This window comes from Podarcis gaigeae, assembly GCF_964106915.1.
Source record: "Podarcis gaigeae genome assembly, chromosome: 1".
Lineage (NCBI taxonomy): Eukaryota > Metazoa > Chordata > Lepidosauria > Squamata > Lacertidae > Podarcis > Podarcis gaigeae.
The window spans coordinates 27,752,986-27,776,681 of record NC_139678.1 but is presented as its reverse complement, the minus strand read 5'-3'; the positions used below and the strand labels follow the sequence as shown (position 1 = coordinate 27,776,681).

General features: G+C 40.4%; 1 protein-coding gene across 7 annotated transcripts in view; it reads right to left on the bottom strand.

Annotated features, from left to right (window-relative positions):
- CEP128 (centrosomal protein 128) overlaps nt 1-23,696 on the bottom strand; it is a 187,994-nt gene that overhangs the window by 5,639 nt on the left and 158,659 nt on the right. For 6 of the 7 annotated variants that reach the window (XM_083732094.1, XM_083732095.1, XM_083732096.1 and 3 more), the window contains 4 exons: nt 22,311-22,334; nt 11,738-11,815; nt 8,487-8,600; nt 6,203-6,305 (listed from right to left, as the gene is read on the bottom strand). In XM_083732094.1, the coding sequence (XP_083588220.1) occupies nt 6,203-6,305; nt 8,487-8,600; nt 11,738-11,815; nt 22,311-22,334 (319 nt within the window). Of the gene's footprint in view, nt 1-6,202; nt 6,306-8,486; nt 8,601-11,737; nt 11,816-16,984; nt 18,532-18,635; nt 22,335-23,696 lie in introns of those variants that run through there. The other variant, XR_014562471.1, reaches the window with a different exon arrangement.

Here is a 23,696-nt window from a genome sequence, read left to right as displayed (position 1 = left end):
ACTTTATGTTAATGAATTCCACAGGTTAATTCTGAACTATGTGAAGCACTTCCTTTTGCTTGTTTTAAAGGTGATATATGCAAAACAAGTTCCTTGCGGCACTTTAAAAATTAACAGATTTATTGCAGCAAAAAAGGGCCCACTTGATCAGAATTAGAAAGCATTAACTAATTTCATCCTGGGTTGCAACTTTGCTTAGCCAGGCAAGCACAAACCACAGTTCCCAGCTTTGATAAAATGGCAGTTTACCTTAAAGCAGGATGGGAAGAAGGGTATCAACACACCTGAGGGGAAGAGACAACAGCTCCAAAATGACTCAGTCTCATAGTGCCAAACCATAGTTCAGTGTTACTGAATGCCTGGACCATCCTACAGTCTATTGGAGCTGGTAGGTAAATTGTTCTAGATTAGAAGGCGATCTGCAAGCAAGGGCAGTTCTCCACCGCCAGAAGAGAAAGCTCTGCCAGTGGCCACTTGGGACATATCACTCTGTTCTATCTAACACCTGGAAATGAATTATCAATTAATTGAATTGATATTTTTATATTGGTCCCTTCCCATTATGTGTTTTTCTTACTGCGAAGCTGTTTGTGGGTTTGCATATGGAGATTTTATAGAATCACCCCCTACATTTCACTCTCATCCTCATAGCTTGCCTCTACCCCTACACACCCAAATGATCTTTGCATTATGCAGGAGAGGAGATCCTGCAGGTACCATATTATCAGGAGCTCCATTCTGCCAAGGTTGGAATCAAGCCTTTAGTGTTGTGGCATCTATCGCTTTGAACCCCCTCCTATTATATATTCAATAGGTGTCTTTTTCAGGCCTGCTAAAGACATCCCTCTTTCAACAAGGCTTCTAAATGGAGATCTTTAGTTATCTGTATTGGATTTGAATTTATTTTATTTTATGCATTTGATTTTTGTTAGTTTAAACTATCCCTACATATTTAGTTGTTTTAAACTGTGTTTGTGTAAGTTTTCATTACATTGCAAAAACCTTGAGGATTCCTCATGGGAAGTGATTCATAAATGAAATGCAGAAATAAACAATCTATTGTTTGATGATAGTGATGATGATAATGAACAATAATTTTATCATTTATATGCTGCCTATCTGACTGGGTTGCCCCAGCCACTCTGGGCAGCTTCCATCAAAATATTAAAATACAAAAAACCTCAAACATTAAAAAAAACTTCCCTGTACAGGGCTGCCTTCAGAAGTCTTCTAAAGGCTGTATAGTTACTTATCTCCTTGACATCTGACGGGAGGGTGCTCCACAGGGAGGGCGCCACTACTGAGAAGGCCCTCTATCTGCTTCCCTGTAATCTCACTTCTAATGGTGAGGGAAGTGCTAGAAGGCCAGTAGTCCCACACAGAATGCATTGCAGTAGTCCAAGTGGGAGATAACCAAGGCATGCGCCACTCTGGCTAGACAGCATGAGGACAGGTAAGGTTTCAGCCTGCGGACCAGATGGAGCTAGTAGACAGTCACCCTGGACACAGAATTAACCTGCACCTCCAAGGACGTCTGTGAGTCCAAAATGGCTCCCAGGCTGCATACCTGGTCCTTCAGGGGCACAGTTACTCCATTCAGGACCAGAGAGTTCCCCATACCTGTCCACCCCGTCCCCTCAGAAACAGTACTTCTGTCTTGTCAGGCAATCCATTGACTGCTATCCATAAGTAGATGGTGACTCTGGGTTTTCTATATTAAAATAAATATATGACTTCTATTGGAAAGGAGGGTCTATGTGACTGGCTCTGCCCACATACAGTGGCATTCAGGCACATAGCACAACCTCAAGATAGCCTCACAGGAAAAGGACTAGGAAGTAGTTTGTGCATCGAGAGGACCTGCTCTCTCTACCCTATGAGTGACCTTATAAACTAGCAGATGGGCTGGAGACATTCCCCCTGCCTTCAGAATCTTATGTGCTGTTGGTTTCCATCCCTTCCTCTCTCTCTTGTATTTTTTTCTTCTTCCAAAGAAAATAATTTTAGAGCTACCTGTTATCAAAGTGGAAAGTTGTAGTTCAAAAGGATTGTGAGAAAAAGCTGCTAATATGAAGCACAGCTTTCATTACCAGCAGATAGCAAGTAGAATTATGAATAGTAAAGAGGCCAGATGGAATAGCAAATCCTGTTTACCTTTCTGGTAATACACGAGCCAGAAGGTACATGATAAAAATCAAAAAGCAATATACTTAAAGCATATTAAAAGGAAATCCTTTTAATGCAGTGCAGTATTAACCTACGGAATCTGTTACCTTGCGGTAAAAAGACAAAAGAGTTTAAGGAAATAATTGGGGACTAATTTTTTTTTTATGTTACATTTTGAACTTTGTTTGCTGTAGTAACAAACAATGCTTCGGGTAGCAATGCAAAATTATGGACTTTAAAGGTTGTATCCCACTAAGTCATACTCAGAGTAGATCAAATAAAATCAATGGACCTAACTTAAGTCAACTGATTTCACTGAGTCTACTCTTGAGTATGACTTAGTCCAGGGGTGTGAAACCTGCGGTTCTCCAGATGTTCTGGGGCTCCAACTCCCATCACTCCCATCCAACAGGGTCAGTGGTCGGGGAGGATGGGAGTTATAGTGCTACAACATCTGGAGAGTCACAGGTTTCCTGTTCCATAGTCAGATATAGCCTAATGGCAGGAGTCACCTAACAAGCCCTGTCAGTAGAAGCCCTGCACAAGAAATTGCACTTGAGCCAACAGGCTTTCCATCTTCTCCTCTCCCATATGCCACCTCAAATTGGCTTTGGGGGGGGCTCTGAAGAACCTCCAGAACAGGATGAGGAGGTAAAGAGATGGAGGATTGTCCCATCTGTCATGCTACAATGGTTGCACCAGACAGAAGACAGCAACAATGAATTTCACCCAAAGTTTTTATCCTGGCTCAGTTTTTCTAACAAATAGTTTTCTGTAGGTGTTGTCACAACCTTTGAAAAGAAAGAAGCTTTCCTGGTGTTAATAGTAATAGTAATAGTAGTAGTAGTAGTAGTAATATATCTGAAGATTCATCTGAAGATGAATCATCTGAAGATCTCAGATATTTTTATCACAAGATAAAAATACAGGATAAAAGCCCAAAATAGATAGCCAAAACAAAAACTAAACAATACCACCACCACCCAAACACATTTAAAAGGCTGTAGAATATTAATCAGCCAAAAGCCTGGTTGAAGAACATTTTTGCCTAGTGCCTGGGGAGAGCATTCCCACATGTGGAAAGCCATTGCGGAAAAGGCCTGTTCTTGTTCTTGTTGTTCCCTGCGAACGTCTTGAATAGGCACCAGAAGAAGGGCCTCAGATGATGATTGCAGAGTCCAGGTAAGTTTACATGGGGAAAGGTGGTTTAATAAAGGCTTATTTTAATGTCAGTTCTGCCCCCCTCCTTTTTGCAAGTGTGGCTGGCTTAGCACTTGTGTCTGAACACAGGGCTGTTTTGCCTACACAAACCATGATTGCTAACCAAATGGAAGTCATGTTTAGGATCCTTGGTTTGGACATAACGCTAAGCCAGCCACTCTGTGGAGTGTCTTCTGGCTCACCAATGTGTTGGGTACCAGTATACAGATCATGCGCAGTATGGCTTAACAATCCACATTTCTGGCTTAGCATTACAGCCAAACATGGCCAATGCGTGCAGAGTACTTTGAACTACTAATAAAATGTGTTGTGCATCAGCAAAGCCAAGGTTAACTGAGGACTGTGATCAGTAACAGGAGACTAGAAAGCCTTGCTGCCCTTGTCTTTCTTTAAAAAGGCTGCAGATTTTGAAGGTCCCGGCTCAACAAGCTTTAGAAATAAAATGGCTTCTGGGAAAAGATTTGTCAATACACAGAAAGGATAAAAACTGTGCAAACAGGAAAAGGATACATTTACAGCACTAATGCAAAGGCATCTGCAGTTGCTAATCATTTTGTAATCTAAAACTGGAGAAAAGTATGGTAGTCATAACAAATATTTTCTTGGGATTAATGGTGAGATAACAGCCAATGGCTGATTAGGGTTTTTTTATTAAAAAAAAGACTTAGTTGAGTGGCAGCTGATAATACAGCTGGCTTTATGAAGTACGTCTCTAATGAGCACCTTCTTGCCCAAATTACGCTGTCAAATAAACCTCTTCCTTTCTACAAAACAGTTTAGTCAGACTAGCTCCCACAATAACGTTTTAAATAGACGGTTATGAAAATAAAAAGTATACTACAAGTAACTATAGAGTTTAAAAACTGGCATACAATGATAGGCAAGAAGTAAATACAAAAAACAGGGAAATTTAATTGGTTTTCATTTCACTGCCAACAGAAACTTAATTTAAAATGGAACAATGAATTTTAGCAAAGAGTCTCCAGATTAAACATGTCCCCTCTTTCCTTCGAACAGCTTAATCACTAACAACTTGGAACCCAAATGCTACAAAACCGGAGGTAGGTGTTCTGGTTTCCAAACTTTTTTTCAGAAGCTGAATGTGCTCTGTTTTGAGTCCCCCTGTGTTTCCTGTTGCACTGCTAATTTGCATCCCCCCATTGTAATTCAAGCCCTCCATTTCCGACTGCAGTGTTCTGAGGTGATATTTGGAGCTTATATTTGGTGCTTTTGTTTTCACTATTTATTTGCGGGTTTTGTTTTGAGGCTTTTTCAGTTAATTTGTTTTTGTGACTGTGTGGATCCCAGTTCAGCGATTGATTGATTGATTGATTGATTGATTGTGTGACTGCGGAAATGGATAAAAGCCCCCCATCCAAACAATGACTATCATCAGTGCAGGTAAGATTTTTTTTATTTTTAATCATCTACAATACTATTTTATTTATTTTATAGTACAGTACATTGATTATTGCTTTATTTATGGATCAATGGTCATGTTAGATAGTAAAATTCATGTTAAATTGCTGTTTTAGGGGTTGTTTTTAAAAGTCTGGAACGGAGTAATCTGTTTTGCATGACTTTCTATGGTAAAGTGCGCCTTTGGCATGCCTTGGTTTTGGAACGCTTTGGTTTTGGAACAGACTTCTGAAACGGATTAAGTTTGAGAACCAAGGTACCACTGTATTGCAATTTTAGAAAGGTTAATTATTAACCCTTAAGTTTTTATGAACAATCATAACACAATATGAATGCAGGGGTAAAGATTATCAAAGTCCAGCTGAGAATTTCCAACTTTGAATACATTTGAGCATAAAACAGTCACAAATTACAGGCTGTGTTCACATGCAACACTAAACCATGGTTTGGCATTGGAGGAATGTCAGGCTCATGTACCACTTACTCTCTTGCATACTGTTGTCCAGGACTTTGAACTTTGTTTAGCAATATGCTTTCTTTCCCATTCAGGAATAAAAAGTAATAGCAATGCCATGCTGGATCAAACCACTGGTCCACCTGGCTCAGCATTCAAATGTTGTATTTCCATCCTCTGTATCCACTAGTCAGATCTGTTACCTCTGAAAAGAGAGGCTGTACTTATGGCTGTGTAAAGGTTTCGTGTGTTTGTATACCGGGAAATGCATTGCGACAATCACTCGTGAACAGAATCTATATTTCTGCTTAATAAAAAGACATTTACAAAACAAAATGATGGTCTTGCCTCACTGTATGGCATTCTGGGGAACTAGGGAAAGACTAGAGGTGCAATTACATGTAAAGGTTGCAACACTGACTCCCTCTTGAATCCTTGCAGATGCAGCAGCTGAGAAGGCAATGCCATCTATGCTGTTTGTAGACCACACAAAAACAAGATTGTTGTGTTCAGTACTATTACTAACCAAGAATAAATCAAAACAAAAAAAAAATTTTCCTTCCAGTAGCACCTTAAAGACCAACTAAGTTAGTTCTTGGTATGAGCTTTCGTGTGCATGCACACTTCTTCAGATACCATTTTCGTGCATGCACACGAAAGCTCATACCAAGAACTAACTTAGTTGGTCTTTAAGGTGCTACTGGAAGGAAAAAAAAATTTTTTGTTTTGACTATGGCAGACCAACACGGCTACCTATCTGTAACAAGAATAAATCATAGCTATGCAAGACCTTTAATTAACCAAATACTGACCAACTAAACAAAGAAATTCAGTGCATGAAAAATGAATGATCCAATTGTCCCAATAATAAAAATGGGGGGGGGGGGCGAGATATCACCTGAACAGTCTTATGGAGATTCATTATGGGTAATCAATACTTACATCCTGAATTGCAAAGCAAGGAGCTGGACATAAAGCTGGTGTTAGTTCGCCAGTTGGAAGATGTACTCTGTATAGCAGAAATGTCAGCAACTGTTTTCTTATCCTGCGAAAGGGGATGAAATTCCTGCTATGAAAGAGATGATTTTGATGTATTTCCTTTTTATCTTTAAGATTAAAAGCAGCCTAGAGCCAGCGTTATATAATGTGGCAGAATTCTTTTAAACTGATAAAATCTGGTTTCACTGTTCAGAATGTAAATCTAGTAGTTAGCATTAAATCTGATTTCCTCCCAGATTCTGCGTCACTGTCAACACTTAGAATTCTGGGAGAGGTCACCCTCTGTACGTGCGACTGTGAGTTCTGCGCATTCTTGCTGCAACCTGTGGAATAAATGGGAATCTCACTCTTGTTGCCCCCCCCCCCCGATCTTAAACGTGCAAAGCAGCACATGGTGATGAATGGGGCAGCCCTAGAAAGCACAGAGACACACATACAATGATGGGTGTTTTTTTAACAGTAACAGAAAGAATACAAAAGTAGACTCTTTCAGTTCATTTCTGGCCTTAGGGCAGATAAGGTGATCAAGAGAAGTTAGCAATGAAAAGCTATTTTCTGCCCTATTTCAAGTAAGTGAGTGAAATAAACATATACATCTGAATCATTTTGTCCTATTGCTAAACAAATGATAGCAAAGTAAGCCATCAAGCAGAGTGGATGGTCCTGTGGCATTTCAGATCCTATTGGACTACAATTCACATCATCCCTGACCATTGGCCATGCTAGCTGGGTTGATAAATATTGGGAGCCCAACATTATCCAGAGTACCAAAGGTTCCCAAACCATGGTTTAGTTCCTCTTGTGCTCATGAAAGTCTAAACAAAACTGAAACTCTGTTCTGTACTCAGCACTGAACTGGGTTCTTAATATCCAGTATAGATCAAGTCATAATGGTTAGTCTAAACAGGGAGAAGGAATAGATGATTAGTGATGATGGTACCATATCCTGATTGGTCAAGCCCCTTCAAACTTGGCACCACTTGTACTGAGGCTTTTAATCACCTCCACCATTTGCAGCTAGAGATTGTGAAGTTTCTAAGTGTCCGCAATCTCTGGCTGAAAAAAGGCAGCAGCCTGCACGCCCCAGAATCTGGGTTGGTAGCGCTATCAGCACCTGTGATCTCAGGGAGCAGAAGGCCAGTGCCTGCATTTTGCAGTCTGAGATCCTGGGTGCTGCCAACACCCATGACCACCACTGGGGTCTTCTGGACTGTGCTCGTCTACTGCAGCCTGAGATTATGGCTGCTGCCAGCACTGTCTGCACCCGTGTTCTGAGACTGCCCAGGGGCTCCTTGCTCCTGAAATGTTCAGGTCTGCTTGCATTTTTACACATAGCTCCTAGGTAGCCCAAATTGTCACAGCCCATGATCTTGAGTTGCTACTGGCACATCCTAAGGTGGAGAAGAACACTTGAAAACTCATTTCTCAACTCTTCAGCTTGTACAGCAACCAATTGATTTTTAGTAGGGTTCCTATATTGACCTTTTTTTTTTTTAGGAAGACCCCCAAATTGTTGAACTTTTCTTTTTAAGGAAACCACTGAAATTGTTGAGCTTTTTTCAGTCAAAACCCTTGCCTAAGATCCAAGAAAGCCCCCCCCCCCCGTGTCAATATTGCGTTTGAAATCTCAGTAATGTCTGGGAATATCCGGACATACGGCAGCCCTATTTTCAGGCTCAGTTCACCCATCTCTAAGTGTGATGGGGTGGAGGGAGAGGCTGGAGTGTCTGCCCTGCCAGCAAGGGCTCTTTAGTTTACAACATCACAGAGATTTAAAGAACTAATAATACAGCATGGAGGACATATTCTTTCTCATAAGGCAGTAGGTTTATGACTTTCAGAAGAATATCCTTCACAAGAGTTTATTTGTGCTGCATGACATATTATTTCCTTTTTTTACGCTTAGACAAACCTGTGGAGGGAGCTCCATACTCAGGCTAAATCAGGTTATAGAATGCCTGGGACCCACAAACGAGGGACGACAATCTCCTTTTTTACCCGATTTTAGAGTTTTCCTTGGTGAGTGATGGAGACAGAGTGCTGGTGTTTAGGAGACTACTTTGACCTAGCAAGCCGTATTGTATGTATTTATATTCTTCAAGTGAATAGAATTGGCACTTTGCTGTAAGTGATTATGGGCTCTATCATGAGCTCTAGTGATTAGTGTGTATTTCTCTAGTAGCTTCACATACAAAGGAAGGCTTAAAGAAAGTGGTGGTAAACTTACTCTGAAATCTTCAAGTCTGCGCTTTGAATCTTCCAGATGCTGATGTAAGGAGCCCATAATTTCCTTGTATTTACTATATCGGTCTTCAATATTGTCTGTCTGATTGTAAGAATCCTGAAATAAAAGAGAACTTTTTAACATGGGCAAAATATGGTTATCTGTTATTTAAAAAGACGAAATGACCAGCGCAGCCCATGGCCAAGGATGATGGGAGATGTAGTCCAACTATATCTGGCACACACCATGCTGATTACCCCAGCTCTAATGGAGGACCTGTGGCTTCAGTAGGATTTGTAAGAGATGGCCTTCTGGCCTTGAAACTTCTGTATGCTGCATAGCAGCAAGCACAACACTGCTACTATTTAAAAGGACAATTGCTTCTTATCTTGAACTTTCGCTCTCTGGTTCTGCAATGGGGCAGTCTTCAGTTCTGGGGTCACAGGCAATGCCCTGGCAAAATGCAAGGGGGTGAGGTGTACAGGCTAGATTGCTGACCCATAGGAACGTTCTCTGGGCAAAAGTGAGAGTTGGCAGTGAGTATCTATGGACTTTCCATGGTTTTCCCAGTAGTGATGTATGGAAGTGAGAGCTGGACCATAAAGAAGGCTGATCGCCGAAGAATTGATGCTTTTGAATTATGGTGCTGGAGGAGACTCTTGAGAGTCCCATGGACAGCAAGAAGATCAAACCTATCCATTTTTAAGGAAATCAGCCCTGAGTGCTCACTGGAAGGACAGATCGTGAAGCTGAGGCTCCAATACTTTGGCCACCTCATGAGAAGAGAAGACTCTCTGGAAAAGACCCAGAGTGTTGGGAAAGATTGAGGGTACAAGAAGAAGGGGATGACAGAGGACAAGATGGTTGGACAGCATTCTCAAAGCTACAAACATGAGTCTGACCAAACTGCAGGAGGCAGTGGAAGATAGGAGTGCATGGCGTGCTCTGGCCCATGGGGTCACGAAGAGTCGGACACGACTAAACAACTCCAACGACATCTATAGACTAGGGGACGCGGGTGGCGCTGTGGGTTAAACCACAGAGCCTAGGACTTGCCAATCAGAAGGTCGTGGTTCAAATCCCTGTGATGGGGTGAGCTCCCGTTGCTTGGTCCCTGCTCCTGCCAACCTAGCGGTTCAAAAGCACATCAAAGTGCAAGTAGATCAATAGGTACCGCTCCGGCGGGAAGGTAAACGGCATTTCTGTGCGCTGCTCTGGTTTGCCAGAAGCGGCTTAGTCATGCTGGCCACATGACCCGGAAGCTGTACACTGCCTCCCTCGGCCAATAAAGTGAGATGAGCGCCGCAATCCCAGAGTTGGCCATGACTGGACCTACTGGTCAGGGGTCCCTTTACCTTTACCTATCTATGGACCAGTGCCCTGGCCTCCCAGAGGTGGTTGTGTTTAATCAACCCAACACTGAAATCACCAGAGAATGTTAAACAGAGAAAGCCGTTCTGCTCTGATTTGGTGTCAGTTTCAAATGTTTTGCCAACATTTGGGCAATGAAATACATCAAAGACCTCTGATTCTACTTTCTAAGGCAGATGTGGGGAACCTTTGGCAACTCCAAAAGTTGCAGAGTATCAGTCCCAGCAAGCACGGCCAATGGCCAGAGATGATGGGAGTTGAATTTCAGTGACATCTGCAGGGTCAACGGTTTCCCACACCTGTACTAAGGGGATGGAGGAAATCACCTTGCATTTCTTTGAAATGTTTCGGTCTTCAGCAGAGCAATTAAGCACCTGTTTGAAATGACATTTTAAAAAATCAATCTGTACTTAGTGAAATAATTTGTTCTAGTGGTACTTCTGAATTGCTTAAGTACACTGATTGTTTAGAGCCTTGTGACCTATGTCATGTGTGAAACACAGTGCTAATTAACAAAAGCAAACAATGGAATAGTGGTGCTCTGGTATTTTGCATGCTAAATATCTGGCATGAATTTTGTCCCCACCATGGAATGGCGTATTTACCCAATGTAATGAGCAAGCTTGGTATTCAAACACCTTTCCTATTGATTTTGCAGTTTTTGCAGGCTTATCAATAGGTAACGCCAGCTGTGAAACCACAAGCATCCAGTGTGTCATCATTTGGGAAGCAGTGCTTAGAGACTGAATGCCATCATTTCCAAACAAAATCTACCTCTTTTCAAATATTAACACAACTGAGAGCTGGTGCCACACTAATTAAAAAAAATATATCAGCTTATTGAAACACTGTGAACAGATCAAAAACTCTGGCAAAGAGAAGACATAATCCTCAGCTATTTAATTTGAGTAAACTTTAAATTGCTGTACTGTTATCAGGTAGTTCTGTATTATGAACTGGGATTCAAGCCAGGGCAGAGTACTGTACTTGAAAAGGATTTCTTTGATTTGGATAAAGTGATGGGGGCAGAAAGGGAATTCATTTACAGCAGGGTTGGAGAACGTTTGGCCCCATGGATGTTGTTGGACTCTCTAGTCAATATGACCAATGATCAGGAATGATGAGAGTTGTGGTCAAACATCTGAGGGCCACAGGTTAACCTCCCCTGGTTCACAGAGCAAGCCATTCAGGTTTACCTACACTTCAAAATCTAATGAAATGTCAATAAAATAAAGGGGTAAAAAGCAATACTATTTATTGATGCATTTCAACCATTCATATACTGCTTAAGAGCACGGTTTCTAAGCGGTGTACAATGAAGTTACAACGCAGATAAAATCCGTTAATGTTAACCATACAAGTAGAGAAACAAATTTAAAATGCCCCAAATGCCTGTTGAAATAAAGATGTCTTCACCAAGCTGGGAAGCTTCCACAGAATTGGGCCCACAATACCACACACACAGCTCTGGGGGTTATGACCTGGGCATCTGAGCCACGGAGGGCCACTAAAGGTCACTCCCCCAAGTATTTCATTGATCAAGCAGGCGCAATAAGGATGCAGTCCTTAAGGTATCCTGGAGTTGTTAAGTTGTAACTTACATAAAAGAACCTTGACTTGGCCTGGCACTATATGGAAAACCAATACAATGCAAGTTTTTAAGCACAGGAGTTAAGAGCAGGCAGTAGTCTATTCCCATCAACCATCTAAGCTACAGCACTTGACACCAGCTGGAGCTTTCAGACCAGGATCAGGGTAGCTCCACATACAGTCCGTTGTCAAAGCAGACTTTACACTTTATGCTCCCAGCACAATATATTTCCCACTGGTGAAGGGAATGCCGAACAGTTTCTAACAAAAAAGAGATGGTAAAACATTCTCACTCCAAAATCTCTGAAATCTTCTAAAAGATTCAATTTCTCAGGAACAGACTCCAGATGATCCAAAGCCACTCGAGTACTCTGAAGAACAGAAGAAAAGATATATCCATGTAACTTGGTCTTATTTATTTTCTACACTTATAATTATTCAAAAGCACCGTATCCAGGAAGTACCTATATGAATAAACCAGCATTGAAATTCATAGGATGCTGGATGTTGTCAACAGTCCAGGAAGCAGATGGGGAGCGATCACACAAAGTATGCATGTAAATAAGGTAGGAGAGAGCTGAAAGAAGGAAGAACTATTGGAAGCGGATCCTCAGCGCTGAAGGGCCCCTTGCTTAGGAAATTTTTGGGTAGTCGCTATGCATGTGCTTAATTGTTAGCTATTCCATTCGTGGAAATATTGTTCTTACAGTAACTGTGAACCACTTACCCCAAGTACTGTGCCACCAGCACACAGCGAAATCTGATTGCTCATCTTGTGGTTCCCCAAACAACTCTTTTGTTCCCTAGGCTGCTGCTGCTGCTTTTTAGCCCTGTTTTCCTGCTCCTCCTCCTTTGCCCCCACAGTCTTTCCCCTCTTTGATCTACAATTGGCTGTGGCCACCCTCAGATTTTGTTTGTGAATGTCTTTGATACCAGACAGATCAAATGCAGAGAGAATGCATCATCGACGTGGGTCGCAACAGCCATAGGATTATATACTGTGCAGTGCTTAAGAGATTCTTTTTTAAAAAAAGTAATTGGTTTATAAATCATTTTAAATAAAAATAAATAAATAAATGGCAGCGGGGACACAGAGGACAGCAAGGGAAATGGCATCAAAACAATGTGAAGATGTTAGCAGCCAGTGTCAAAAATAGATGGAGGGACTGCTGTCGGATACTCATGAAAAGATGCAGGAATTTGAGGTCCCATGCATGTTTTGAACGATTATCTGCCATCCCACCCTTTTCCAGCATATATAAGGTGCCAGACACAAAATCCAAATAGCACAATACAATTTTAAAAATACTGATAGCGGGTACCTCATTTCTAGATTACCATACAAGGAAGATGCTTTGCAGAATTCTGTGTTCCCCTACTTCATTCAGCAACTGATTGATGAATTGTTGCTGGATTGTTGAAAACTAAAACTTTCCCTAGATACACTAATTCCAGTGGTTAGGTTGTGGAACGATGGGTTTGCAGTTCAGGTAAAATATTGTTCTGTCTCAGCAGTATGCATCAAGTACTGCAGCACAGTTCTCTACCTGCCATACAAAAGCACCTTATTGAAAGCTCAGGCCGTTGTGACTTCAAACCAAGGTGCTGTTACACTCCAAATTGCTCAAGCTAATATAGTTGTGACTTAAATAGTTTTTTGCTCATAATAATTAAAACAAAATGTTGTAGTCAGTATGCTGTGAAAGGGAAATCCACGTAACTAACATTACCTAACAAATGTCCATCATTTGCAATTTTATAGTATTTAAAACCCCCAGCCTAAGAAACAGAAATGCATATATCACCAGCAAACCAATATTTGATATTTATTTCTCATTAACGGCAGCCTTTTTTTTGTGGAAATATTTACAACCATTCCAAAACACAGTGAGCTATTCACAGCGGTATGATATATATGTTTAAGTCTGGAACATACTTAAATATTGGGTTATGTCTTTACATGTTTTTGGCTCTGGAGGCTCATTGCATCTTTTGAAATGTTGACATTTCCATGGTATCTATGAAGTCACCATGCTGGAAAGTTTGGTTTCTCAATCAGTAATTTTTGCATTTAACTTTCAATTTGTTGATTTCCTTCCTGTATATTGGTGTCAGTGGGTATCAGTTCTGTTGCAAAGCTTTTTCCACATTCACCAACACACACACACACACACACACACACACACACACACACACACACACACCCCTTTTCTTTCAAAACCCAAAGACATTGCCTTTGTCTTGAGTGCTTTTCCTCATTTCTGCTGTGGGGCAGATTCTGTTGTATGACACCTCTGTCTCTTTGTTTTTTCCTTTCTTCTCCCTTACTACCCCATCAGATTTCCCTTGCTGCAAAGTGCATGGAAACAAAAACCTTCTGATCTGTGCAGCTGCCAAAAACAAAGTTTTTCAGTTTGCTTTTGTCTGACTCCCTCCATTTCTCAGCTGGGATATCAGTTCGTGCTCTTCTCTAGCCAACTAGAGTTTGCTTTGGCTTTTCTCATAAACCCCCAGCCCTCCACCATGTAGGGTAACTTGTTAATCCTTTGAATCTAAGTCATCCTTGGGGCAACACTGGGACTTGGATGCAGAGATGTGGCATTATACATCTGGTTTGCTAAGATGGATCTGAACACTTGCAGCCAACTCCCCACCCCAAAAAAGCTCTATGAAAAAGGAATGTCCGCTCCTTGCCTCTTCCGAAGCCACATTAACAAATTAAGTCACAGGACAGAACACGCACAGAACATGATGCATAGAAACAAGTTCCAACAAGAAGAGGGGTGCGAAAGCATTGACCTAAAAAACAAATCAGATAATCCAAAATAAAATCAGTGTAAACAGCTGATAAGTTCTTCCAGGTAGGACCCGGGAACATAGGAAGCTGCCTTGTACAGAGTCAGACCATTGGTCCATCTAACTCACTACTGTCTACACTGGCTGGCAGTGGCTCTCCAGGGTTTCAGGCAAAAGTCTCTCCCAACCCAACCCAGGGATGCTGCAGACCTTCTGAATACAAGGCAGAGATGCTCTGTCACAGAGCTACAGCTCTGACATGCACCCTATCACTTTCAAAACAGCTTTACCCAGCCTTCCTCAACCTCAGCCCTCCAGGTGTTTTGAGACTACAATTCCCATCATCCCTGACCACTGGTCCTGCTAGCTAGGGATCATGGGAGTTGTAGGCCAAAAACATCTGGAGGGCCGAGGTTGAGGAAGCCTGGCTTTACCTGTTATCAGTGTAGCCTACCACCAAACCAAGTAAAACATAACTATGAAAAGGGCAAGCACAGAAATCGTTGTTGACAAAAATATGAGTGGCATTCAATTACATTTTATATTATATTTTTATTTTACTTATAAATATATTGTTGTTGTTGTTGTTGTTGTTAGACTATGTTAGGTCCATTAACTGCAATAGGTCTACTCTGTGCAAAACCTGTTTAAATATCTTTTCAAGCAAAAATGAACCAGGGGTAATAAGCAGTTGTTGTCTACATAAAAAGACTGAAGTATCACACTTTGATCTGATCAATATACATACTTTGAGATTTACAGTTCTACTGTGAATCTCCAGGTCTATCAAAAGTATATTCAATTTTTTTAAAAAAATCTGGCCATAATATACTAGTTGAGTATCTTGCAATGATCAACTAAGAGCTCTCTCCTAAGGCCCTTCCTTAACTTTTCTTTCCGAAGCTAAAAAAACCCGCTCGGAGGTGTCTGTCCATGTCTCTCCCTCATTAAATTGCCCACCACTGTGCCTCTCCCACAAAGAAGCTGCACTCATTCATATTGCATGCTTCATTTATAGTGGCCTTATGTTCATCAAAGCCTTGATTTTCCACTCCATTAATTTATGATGAGTTGCATGGTTTGCTACTTCTTCCCAGAGCCATTTGTAGCCCTGGTCTTCGTAAGGGCTCGAAAAGGTTGAGGGGTATCTGAAAAGAGACAGCAGATTCTCAGCAAGCTTCTCACTGCAGCTTTAAGTGATGGGAAAGTTAACTGTGTGAAACAGAACAACCAACCCAAATGCTCAGCAGTCATCTTGGAGGGGACAATATGCTTCAGGGACATTCTGCCACATGAAAGAAACTCAGGAGCTACCAACTTTGAACAGAATCACTCCCCCTTAAATGTTGTTCCTTTCCCCCTAGTCAGAGACACATTAAGGGTTTACATTATGAAAGTAGGCAAGTAACCAAATCCATCGAAATGTCAGGTTCTGGTTAAGATTTTCTGTTCCCAAAGAGGCTACTTAAGCAAACTTAGCAATTTAGGTGGGAACCTGTGTTTGTGTTGCAGCCAATTGTGAAATTCAGACCTGACACTTGAACTGCCCTCCACACTCCACAATTCCTGGATTTTCAAAACTTTTAAAAGTATTATATATACAATTGGGAACTTTCGTGGCAGGAGCATTTAAGCCGGCTGAAAAGCGAGAACAGTGGTCTTTGCTATGCGATCCCAGCAGCTGAAATGTAGTGCGCAGCCTTGCATTAACTATGACAGCGCCAGCCACTGCACTGGCATGTCTTTCTCTATGGACAAAAGCATGCATGTGAGTCCAAACTTCAGCTTAGCAGGTAGCTAGAAGACAGCAGGGTAATTTCTGAAGGAGGCTGCAGGAGTAGAATTCCAGTCTCGTTATGAAAGACACAAATACAACTGTGTCCGGAAACAAATCTGCAAAAAAGGTAAGTTTTCCTTGCCGTGAAGAAGAAAAGAAGGACCGAAGGGCAAAAACGCACGTTAAAAGAAGGAAAAAGTCATGTTTTTAGCTGACCCGCGGAAGTGGTGCAACAATAATTTAGTGGCACACACAGCAACCTCCTTAATATGGATTAAGTGCCATATTTGTATCATTAATGACAGCACTCTTCTCTATTAAAAGAGATAGGTTTAGCCATGCAGAACAAAGTGCTAAAAAGGATGGGGGGAACACCTGACACAGAGGGCAATTAAGTACTGCTAATTATTTCCCAGAAACTGCAAAGGATGTGCCATAATGCATACAACTAATCCTGAAGAGAGCAATCATGTCTGTCTGCTCATTATTTAACAGGGAACAAAGGGCACTGATACAGCACACTGATGAAGCTGATAAGTGGCAAGGGTTCCAGTTGTACCAATAGAAGCAGCATTGGTGGTAATTTAGTTAAAAGCACCCTGCTCCATCATGGCAGTGAATGCTATTAGTCTTTCCTTGTTTTCTTAACATAAAAGATTATTTACTTTCTAAGAGGTTTCTATGTTCTCGGAGAGAATGATAAAACAAATTACTCATTTTCCATGACTTCATATAAACACTTTGATGTTTAAAGAGCATGTGAACAGTTAATCCTCCTTATATTGATGCATTTGCAGTGATAGGCAGCTCTGGGCTGTTGTCCCCCAGGGACAGGTCTAAATCAAAGTCAGAAGCTGCATTTTATTTTTAGTCTTGAAACCACAGTGATATTTGATATTTGATAAACACAAATATAAAACAAGCTGGGCTTGTCTATGTTTTTCATAAGGCTCGGTTTTATATTTAATGCATAGTAAGTGTGCACACAACAAACAAGAGCCTCCAATCTCCTGAGTTGGTTAAATACAAGTGATCATCTGTAGGCTGTGAGTATTTTTAAAAAGTAGAGAAGGTTTGGAGGCCAACTAAGAAATCCCCAGGGTATAATCCATAAGAAGTGTGCCCATAATTTAAAGCAACAGTAATGCACTGGAACAGGCAGTTACTTACAGCTTGAATAAGATGTAATGTTAAAGGTGACCCAAAAAGGTTTTGTGTTTTTTTTGAAGCAACTGCTCGGTTATACATCAAGAACTGTGTGATATATGTAAAACGTCTACACTCAGGCCCAAATGAATTCATTAAAAGTTCCTGCCAGAATCTACTAAATATACTGGGCCTCAGGGAGAGAAAGTAGCCTTCTTCACAAATTTATTTTCATACCCAAATGCTAGAGATGGAAGAGTAGTCTAATTATATAAATTACATTTCTACCTCACCTTTCCCCCATGATGGAATTCAAGGTGTCATACACAGGGTTCCCCTGGATTCTTCCATCCAAGTACAGACTGGGACCCAGTCCTTGTTAGATGCAGAAGATCCATCTAATCAGTATTCCAAGAGTTGCCAAACAGACGCCCCTGGGAAATGTGCAAGTTGGGCAGGGGAAAGTTTTCAGGGCACCACACCTCCACTAGCCTCAGGATATATTTTTGCACAGTCCGTACTAGTACCTCTTGTTCAGGGAAGCGTCAGAGAAGTAAGGGAGGAGGGCCAAGGGACATGCAGGGGAGACATAATGTAGTATCCCCCTCTCTCAAGCTACCCATCAACCCTCAGAAGCAGCTTAGGCTGTGGAAGGTTTGGATGGGCAAAGTACAGTGGTACCTTGGTTCCCAAACTTAATCTGTTTCAGAAGTCCATTCTAAAACCAAAGCATTCCAAAACAAAGGCACGCTTTCCCATAGAAAGTAATACAAAACAGATTAATCTGTTCCAGACTTTTCAAAACAACGCCTAAAACAGCAATTCAACATGAATTGTACTATCTAACGTACTATCTAATTGTACTATCTAATTGATCCATAAAATGAAAGCAATAGACAATGTACTGCGGTCACACAATCAATCAATTAGTAGTTGAACTGGGTTCCACACAGTCACAAAAACAACAAAAAAGAGCCACAAAAACGCAAAATAAATAGCAAAAACAGACAGACCTCAGTGTAACACTCAAAATGGAAGTGTGACAGTCAAATCGGAAGCGTAAAACTCTAATCGGAAGCATAAAACTCAAAACGGAGCACATTCGGCTTTTGAAAAAAGCTCCCAAACCAGAACACTTACTTCTGGGTTTGCAGTGTTTAGGTTCCAAGTTGTTTGAGTAGCAAGGCGTTTGAGAACCAAGGTACCACTGTATAGGTTTATGAGACAGAAGTTTTTAGTGCAGTTAACAGCCTACTCCTCAAATCAAAACACTTTTCTTGCAGCACCTTCAGAATGCCATCAACTCAGTGGTCACAAACAAAACCACTGGGCGGGAAGTGAGTCCCTTTTATCTCTCCCCACAATCAACTTTAAAGGCACCTAGTACAACACCCCCTCCCCAAATATTTGTTTGTAATTTGGCATATTTCTTGCCCAGGAGCACCTCTCTCTGGTGACTGGGATGTTCACACCAATTGCCCCCCCGCAAATGATAAAGGCTGCCTTGTGTGAAAACCACTGCATCTATCCTTATAAAATTAATCCCATCAGAATGGGCAACTATGCCTGAAAATGTTATCTAAAAGAAAAGAACATTTAGGAATGAATACACAGAAATTGTAAGGAAGCTGCAAAATTTGAAGCAAGACATGAAAAAGAAAATGATGGAATTGAAGCTGGGTTTCATTGCATCTAATTAATTATGTATGCAGATCATGTTGTAGAAATGAAGAAACTGGATAATAATATGCAGATGCAATAGAAAATATCCAGCACAAGACTTAGGAAGGAAATGGAACATGTTTATTAGTTACTGGAACATATATTGTAAATAGTTGTTGCTAGAAAGACATGTTTTGTGATTTAATATCCGTTATGCACATTTTTATTAACTATTGAAATATATTATGAACATATACATTTTTAACTTCCTATCTGTCAGATACAATATATATGCATGCATTTTTCTTCTTTTCTGGAAAATGAAAATTATTGCAAAAAAGAGGAAAAAAAGCGCTTCACTTATTAAATTTGCTCAGGTCAGCTTCCAGATAAAACTTAAATGACCATTACCTTTACCCAGTGCTTTTTTTCTTAAAAAAAATGTTTAGGAGTACTCTCATTTTCCTACTCATATTTAAATACTGCCCCTCAATGAGGCCAAACTTAGATTCACAATATGTTTAGGGGTATGAGTACCACTGCTTCCCCCCCGAAAAAAAGCACTGCCTTTACCAACATCAACTTGGGCAACTTACTTGGTTTGGCCAAAGGGACTCGCAAAATTTAGTGATAGTGATCAATTAACTAATATTATCTTTATCATTCATAACATGTAAGCTGACAGGAAATCCCTCTTCCAAAGGGGGGAGAGAAAGAGGTGAAAAGAAGATGGAACGAAGGGGAGGAAATAATAGCCTCGGTTCTAATAAAGAGTGCAGATCACGTTGGGTTTTTAAAGTCCTCTCAAAACAGCTTGGATTCTGCCAATCTGGCAAGGAATGGCTGGATCCAGTCCCCTGCTCCCCTTTCCCAGCAGATGGCTAGTGAAATCTTAACACTCAAAAAATGAGTAGAGGCCAGGAGCTAAGGTTCTAATAACATAACCAATAACCCAGCCAGAAGAACTGGGTGCATAGATTGGGTAACTTACATACTATTGTTCAAAAAGTTGTGTACATCAGTATTAACTGGCATCAAGAAAATAAAACAAACAGTACCTTTAGAAAATAACACTTTTGTTGGGGGTAAATAGCCATAAATTTTAAAACAAGCATTTTTTGGCACTGAAATATAAGGAGAAACCTGCATGCCAAAATAACTCAACTTTTCAGTCTAGACTCCAGATGTCTTCAGAATACATTTTAATAATATTAAAAGCATGCATTCTTTTCCATGTGTGAATGAATGCTTTACCCCCTCTTCAGATTCCCAATCCACCTGTGGTTAAGTTCAGTAAATGCTTATGTGGAGAAGTCTTGTCCTATGGAAATATCTGAAGGGATGGAAGCAATAATAGTGCTATCTTGAGCTGTCCATCTACAACAGATTATCAAAAGGTGCCCACTAGACCATTAGTGCGGAACATCTGTTTTAGCAAAACAGACCATTAACCCAAGCTGCTACGAGAAAATACGACTGGATAACTGTATATGGTGTGGCTCACCTGGCCATTCTTTAACTCAGGCAAGGAAGGCTTTAGGAAGGTGATTGTATCACAGGATGCTGGAGATGGAACCATTAGTCATGTAGCAAGCATAAGCTCTGGTAAGGATTTTCTTGCCATTCATAAGCGCGCGCCCCCCCCCCCCCCCATCATAATCCTTCACTGGCGAATTGCCATTTTGTGGTCTAATAATATTTTTATTTGGTAATCACAAACAGTGTGGGGGAAAATATATGTAACTGTGGCTCAATTCAAAGAGCTGGTTCTAGGCTTTAGAGATTTAAACAGCTTAGAGCCTGCCTAGGAATCCAAATTAATGTTAGAGGCCTCTCAGTACCACCCTGGGATATTTGGGGAGTGAAAATGAGAGAGGGTCTTTTCTAACATAGTGTTGGGACTCTTGAATGTTGTTCCTTTTGCAAGAAACTGAAGACGTGTTCATTTTAAAAGACTTTTAATATGTAACGCCTTGTTTTATTGTTACTAGTTTTCAAGGTGCAACATGTTTTTATCCTTGCTGCTGTTAGTTTCTTTGTTTCATTTTTAAGTGTTGGTTGCATCATGTTTCCAGTTCTTGCTTATAGTTGTATTTACACTTTTTATTTATTATGTTATATGGTTTTATTCTCTTGTATACTACTCCAGATACTTTTAGTAGGAAAGTGGGATAACTACTTGCCATAACTTGTGATTCTCGTCTTCAGGGTGACCTTTATTCAATAATTTATTTTGCTGGAAAAATAGCTGGTCCTTCACCTAGCAGTTGGATTGCATAGAGAATGCAAGTTCTCTAGAGGGAGGAATTTGTTAAAAGCATAAAGAAGTAATGCTTGCAGGATCCAAGAGTCTTTGCAAATGTCAATCAAACTCACAGAGTATTCCCAAAGGCTGCTGTGAGGTTTGGTAGAAGCACAGCTGTGCATACCAGTGACAAACCTGCCAACTGTTCTAAACCTACAAACAAAACACTACTCCAATCTGCACTGGCTGCCTGTATGTTACCAGACCCAATATAAGGAGCTAGTGTTGACATTTAAAGCTCTAAATGTGTTGGGACCCAAGTACTTGATGGAGTGTCTCTCCCCATATCAGCTGACCTGGGATGAGGCATTCTCAGTCATGTTCCCTTGACGATGGGATTCTTCCCCCCAGAGGCCACTCCAGTATTTGGGTTTCTACTCCTGTGTCAAGACACATTTGGTTACCCAAGCGTTTGGAGGAATGTAATTTAATTTTTATGAACGTCTGCCGTTATACTGTTTTACTGGTCATGAGGGTCTTTCAGATTTTTGATTTAGTTTGTTTACTTGTAGATTTTCTATTTTAACATTTTTTTTGTACTGTCTGCTTAATGTTGTAAACTTATTTTGATGAAGTTCCCTAATGAAATAAATAACTACATCCAATTTAAGTACGACATCGCAGACCAATACACACAAACACACATACATGTTCCTTTTCATTCCGCATGCAGTCAGAAAGGCCCTGCAGGATTACTGGAGCAATGCCATAATTTGTCCCTTGGATGGAATGGCAAAAACAAGTAAATAGCACATTTGTTGACAAAGTTGTGTCTTCAAGCTCTAAAATTTTAATTCACTCGATGACTTCAGCTTCCCTGTGGCAATGTTATTTAACTTCTGGTAAAACTAAAACTTAGGCACACTTGTCATTTTCGAGTAAAAACGAATTTGAATTGTTGTCTAATTTTTACTTCCAGTTGACCTATAAAATATGGTTGACTTTACCAACACATTTCCATATTAAGTGACCTCATGTGGATGTACTGTGCCTTTTTACATTTTATTTGGCTTATTGCAGCCAACTGGCAAACAAGAACCTCCAAGGAGTTGATTTATAGTTTAGAAAAATTACTTTTAAATATCCCAGACCTATTTTCTTAGAAGAAAAAAAACCCCGGTATAAATTCCTGTGTGAGAACTGCAATAGATTTGTAATAAAGAGAATGGACGGAACTCACCGTTTCCAGCGCTGTTATTCGTTCCTGAAAATAAGGAAAACATTAAAATAAATTACAAAGAAAAGAATCTCAAGAAATTTGAGCATACATAAACACACCTGTGAAATACTCTGTATATATCTTAATACAATTGATAGCCCTACAGGACTCTCCTTTACATTGCACAGCAAAGTCAGTGTTTGTTGCTTTCTTTGTTTTTGCTTTTAATGTAAATATTCTATGGTGGTACTACATGGAAAAGCTCAGGAAAGCCTTAGGCTCTGATACTCTCCCATCCTCCAGAATAGTCATGAGATTACAAGCACTCACATACAAGCATAAACTAACTTGCTGCTTTAATTACAATGATTTTTGATCCCAGTTTGTTCTCATGTTCAACAACAACAAACTGTGGCTAGTTTAAATTATGGTTTATTGTAAACAAGCCAAGTTCAAACTGTTTTGTGTTCCTGGATTGTTCCAAATGACCATAGTTTAAACTAACCTCAGCTTGCTGGACTAAAGAATAACCACAGTTAATTCATGGTCAGAAAAAAGATGCTTCTGTTTGCTTCCTCACAGCCATGCAAGGGGAGGAGAAAAGAGCTTGAGAGACAAAGGCTCACTGCGGTCTTCTGTTTACTAAACTATGGTTTAGAATTATATTTGAAAATAAATTTTAACAATGGTTTGCTGCCTTAACCCAAACTGAACTCCCGATGTACAGTGAAGCCCTGCGCATGATAAGTCAGGACCTTGGAGGATATGTTTAGAGAGAGGTATAGCAAGTCTTGTTTATCATCTTGCAGCTACAGAGAAACTAGCAAAATGGGAAGCTATTTTAATTGCGGTTGAATAGTGTACAGTTAATGTAGATCATGCATTCTAAAGTTATTTTAGAAAAATCCCACCTTGGCTTGACAAACCATTAACCATTAAGGATGATGATGACAAAGCATTCTTGCAAAAAGAGGCGCAAGAATGGCATTTTATTCCCACACTCCATTCCCATATTAAACATTCCGTAGCTACTGAGCATGTTCAGTCCTCATTGGACTATATGGAGTATTCTTACTTTATGCCTTCCATTTCTTTCCTTTGGGGTCCCCCTGATCACATGGATAGCCTCTTTCTTGCTTCCCTACAATCCTGTTTTGGCTAGAGTTCAGTTGGCACTGACCACTTGAGTTTGCTGTTAAGAGGGAGGGAGACTTTTGCATATGGGATTATCTAAAGCTGCAGTCCTAAGACACACTGACTAAGTAGTCATGGAACTTATTTCTGAGTCAATATGCTGAGGATTACCCTGTAAGAAATATTTAACATGCTACTGTTTAAATGGAATGGAAATAGAAAGACAATATGGAAACGGTGCACAGAGAAGCTTCACGCAAAAGGAACTGGCTA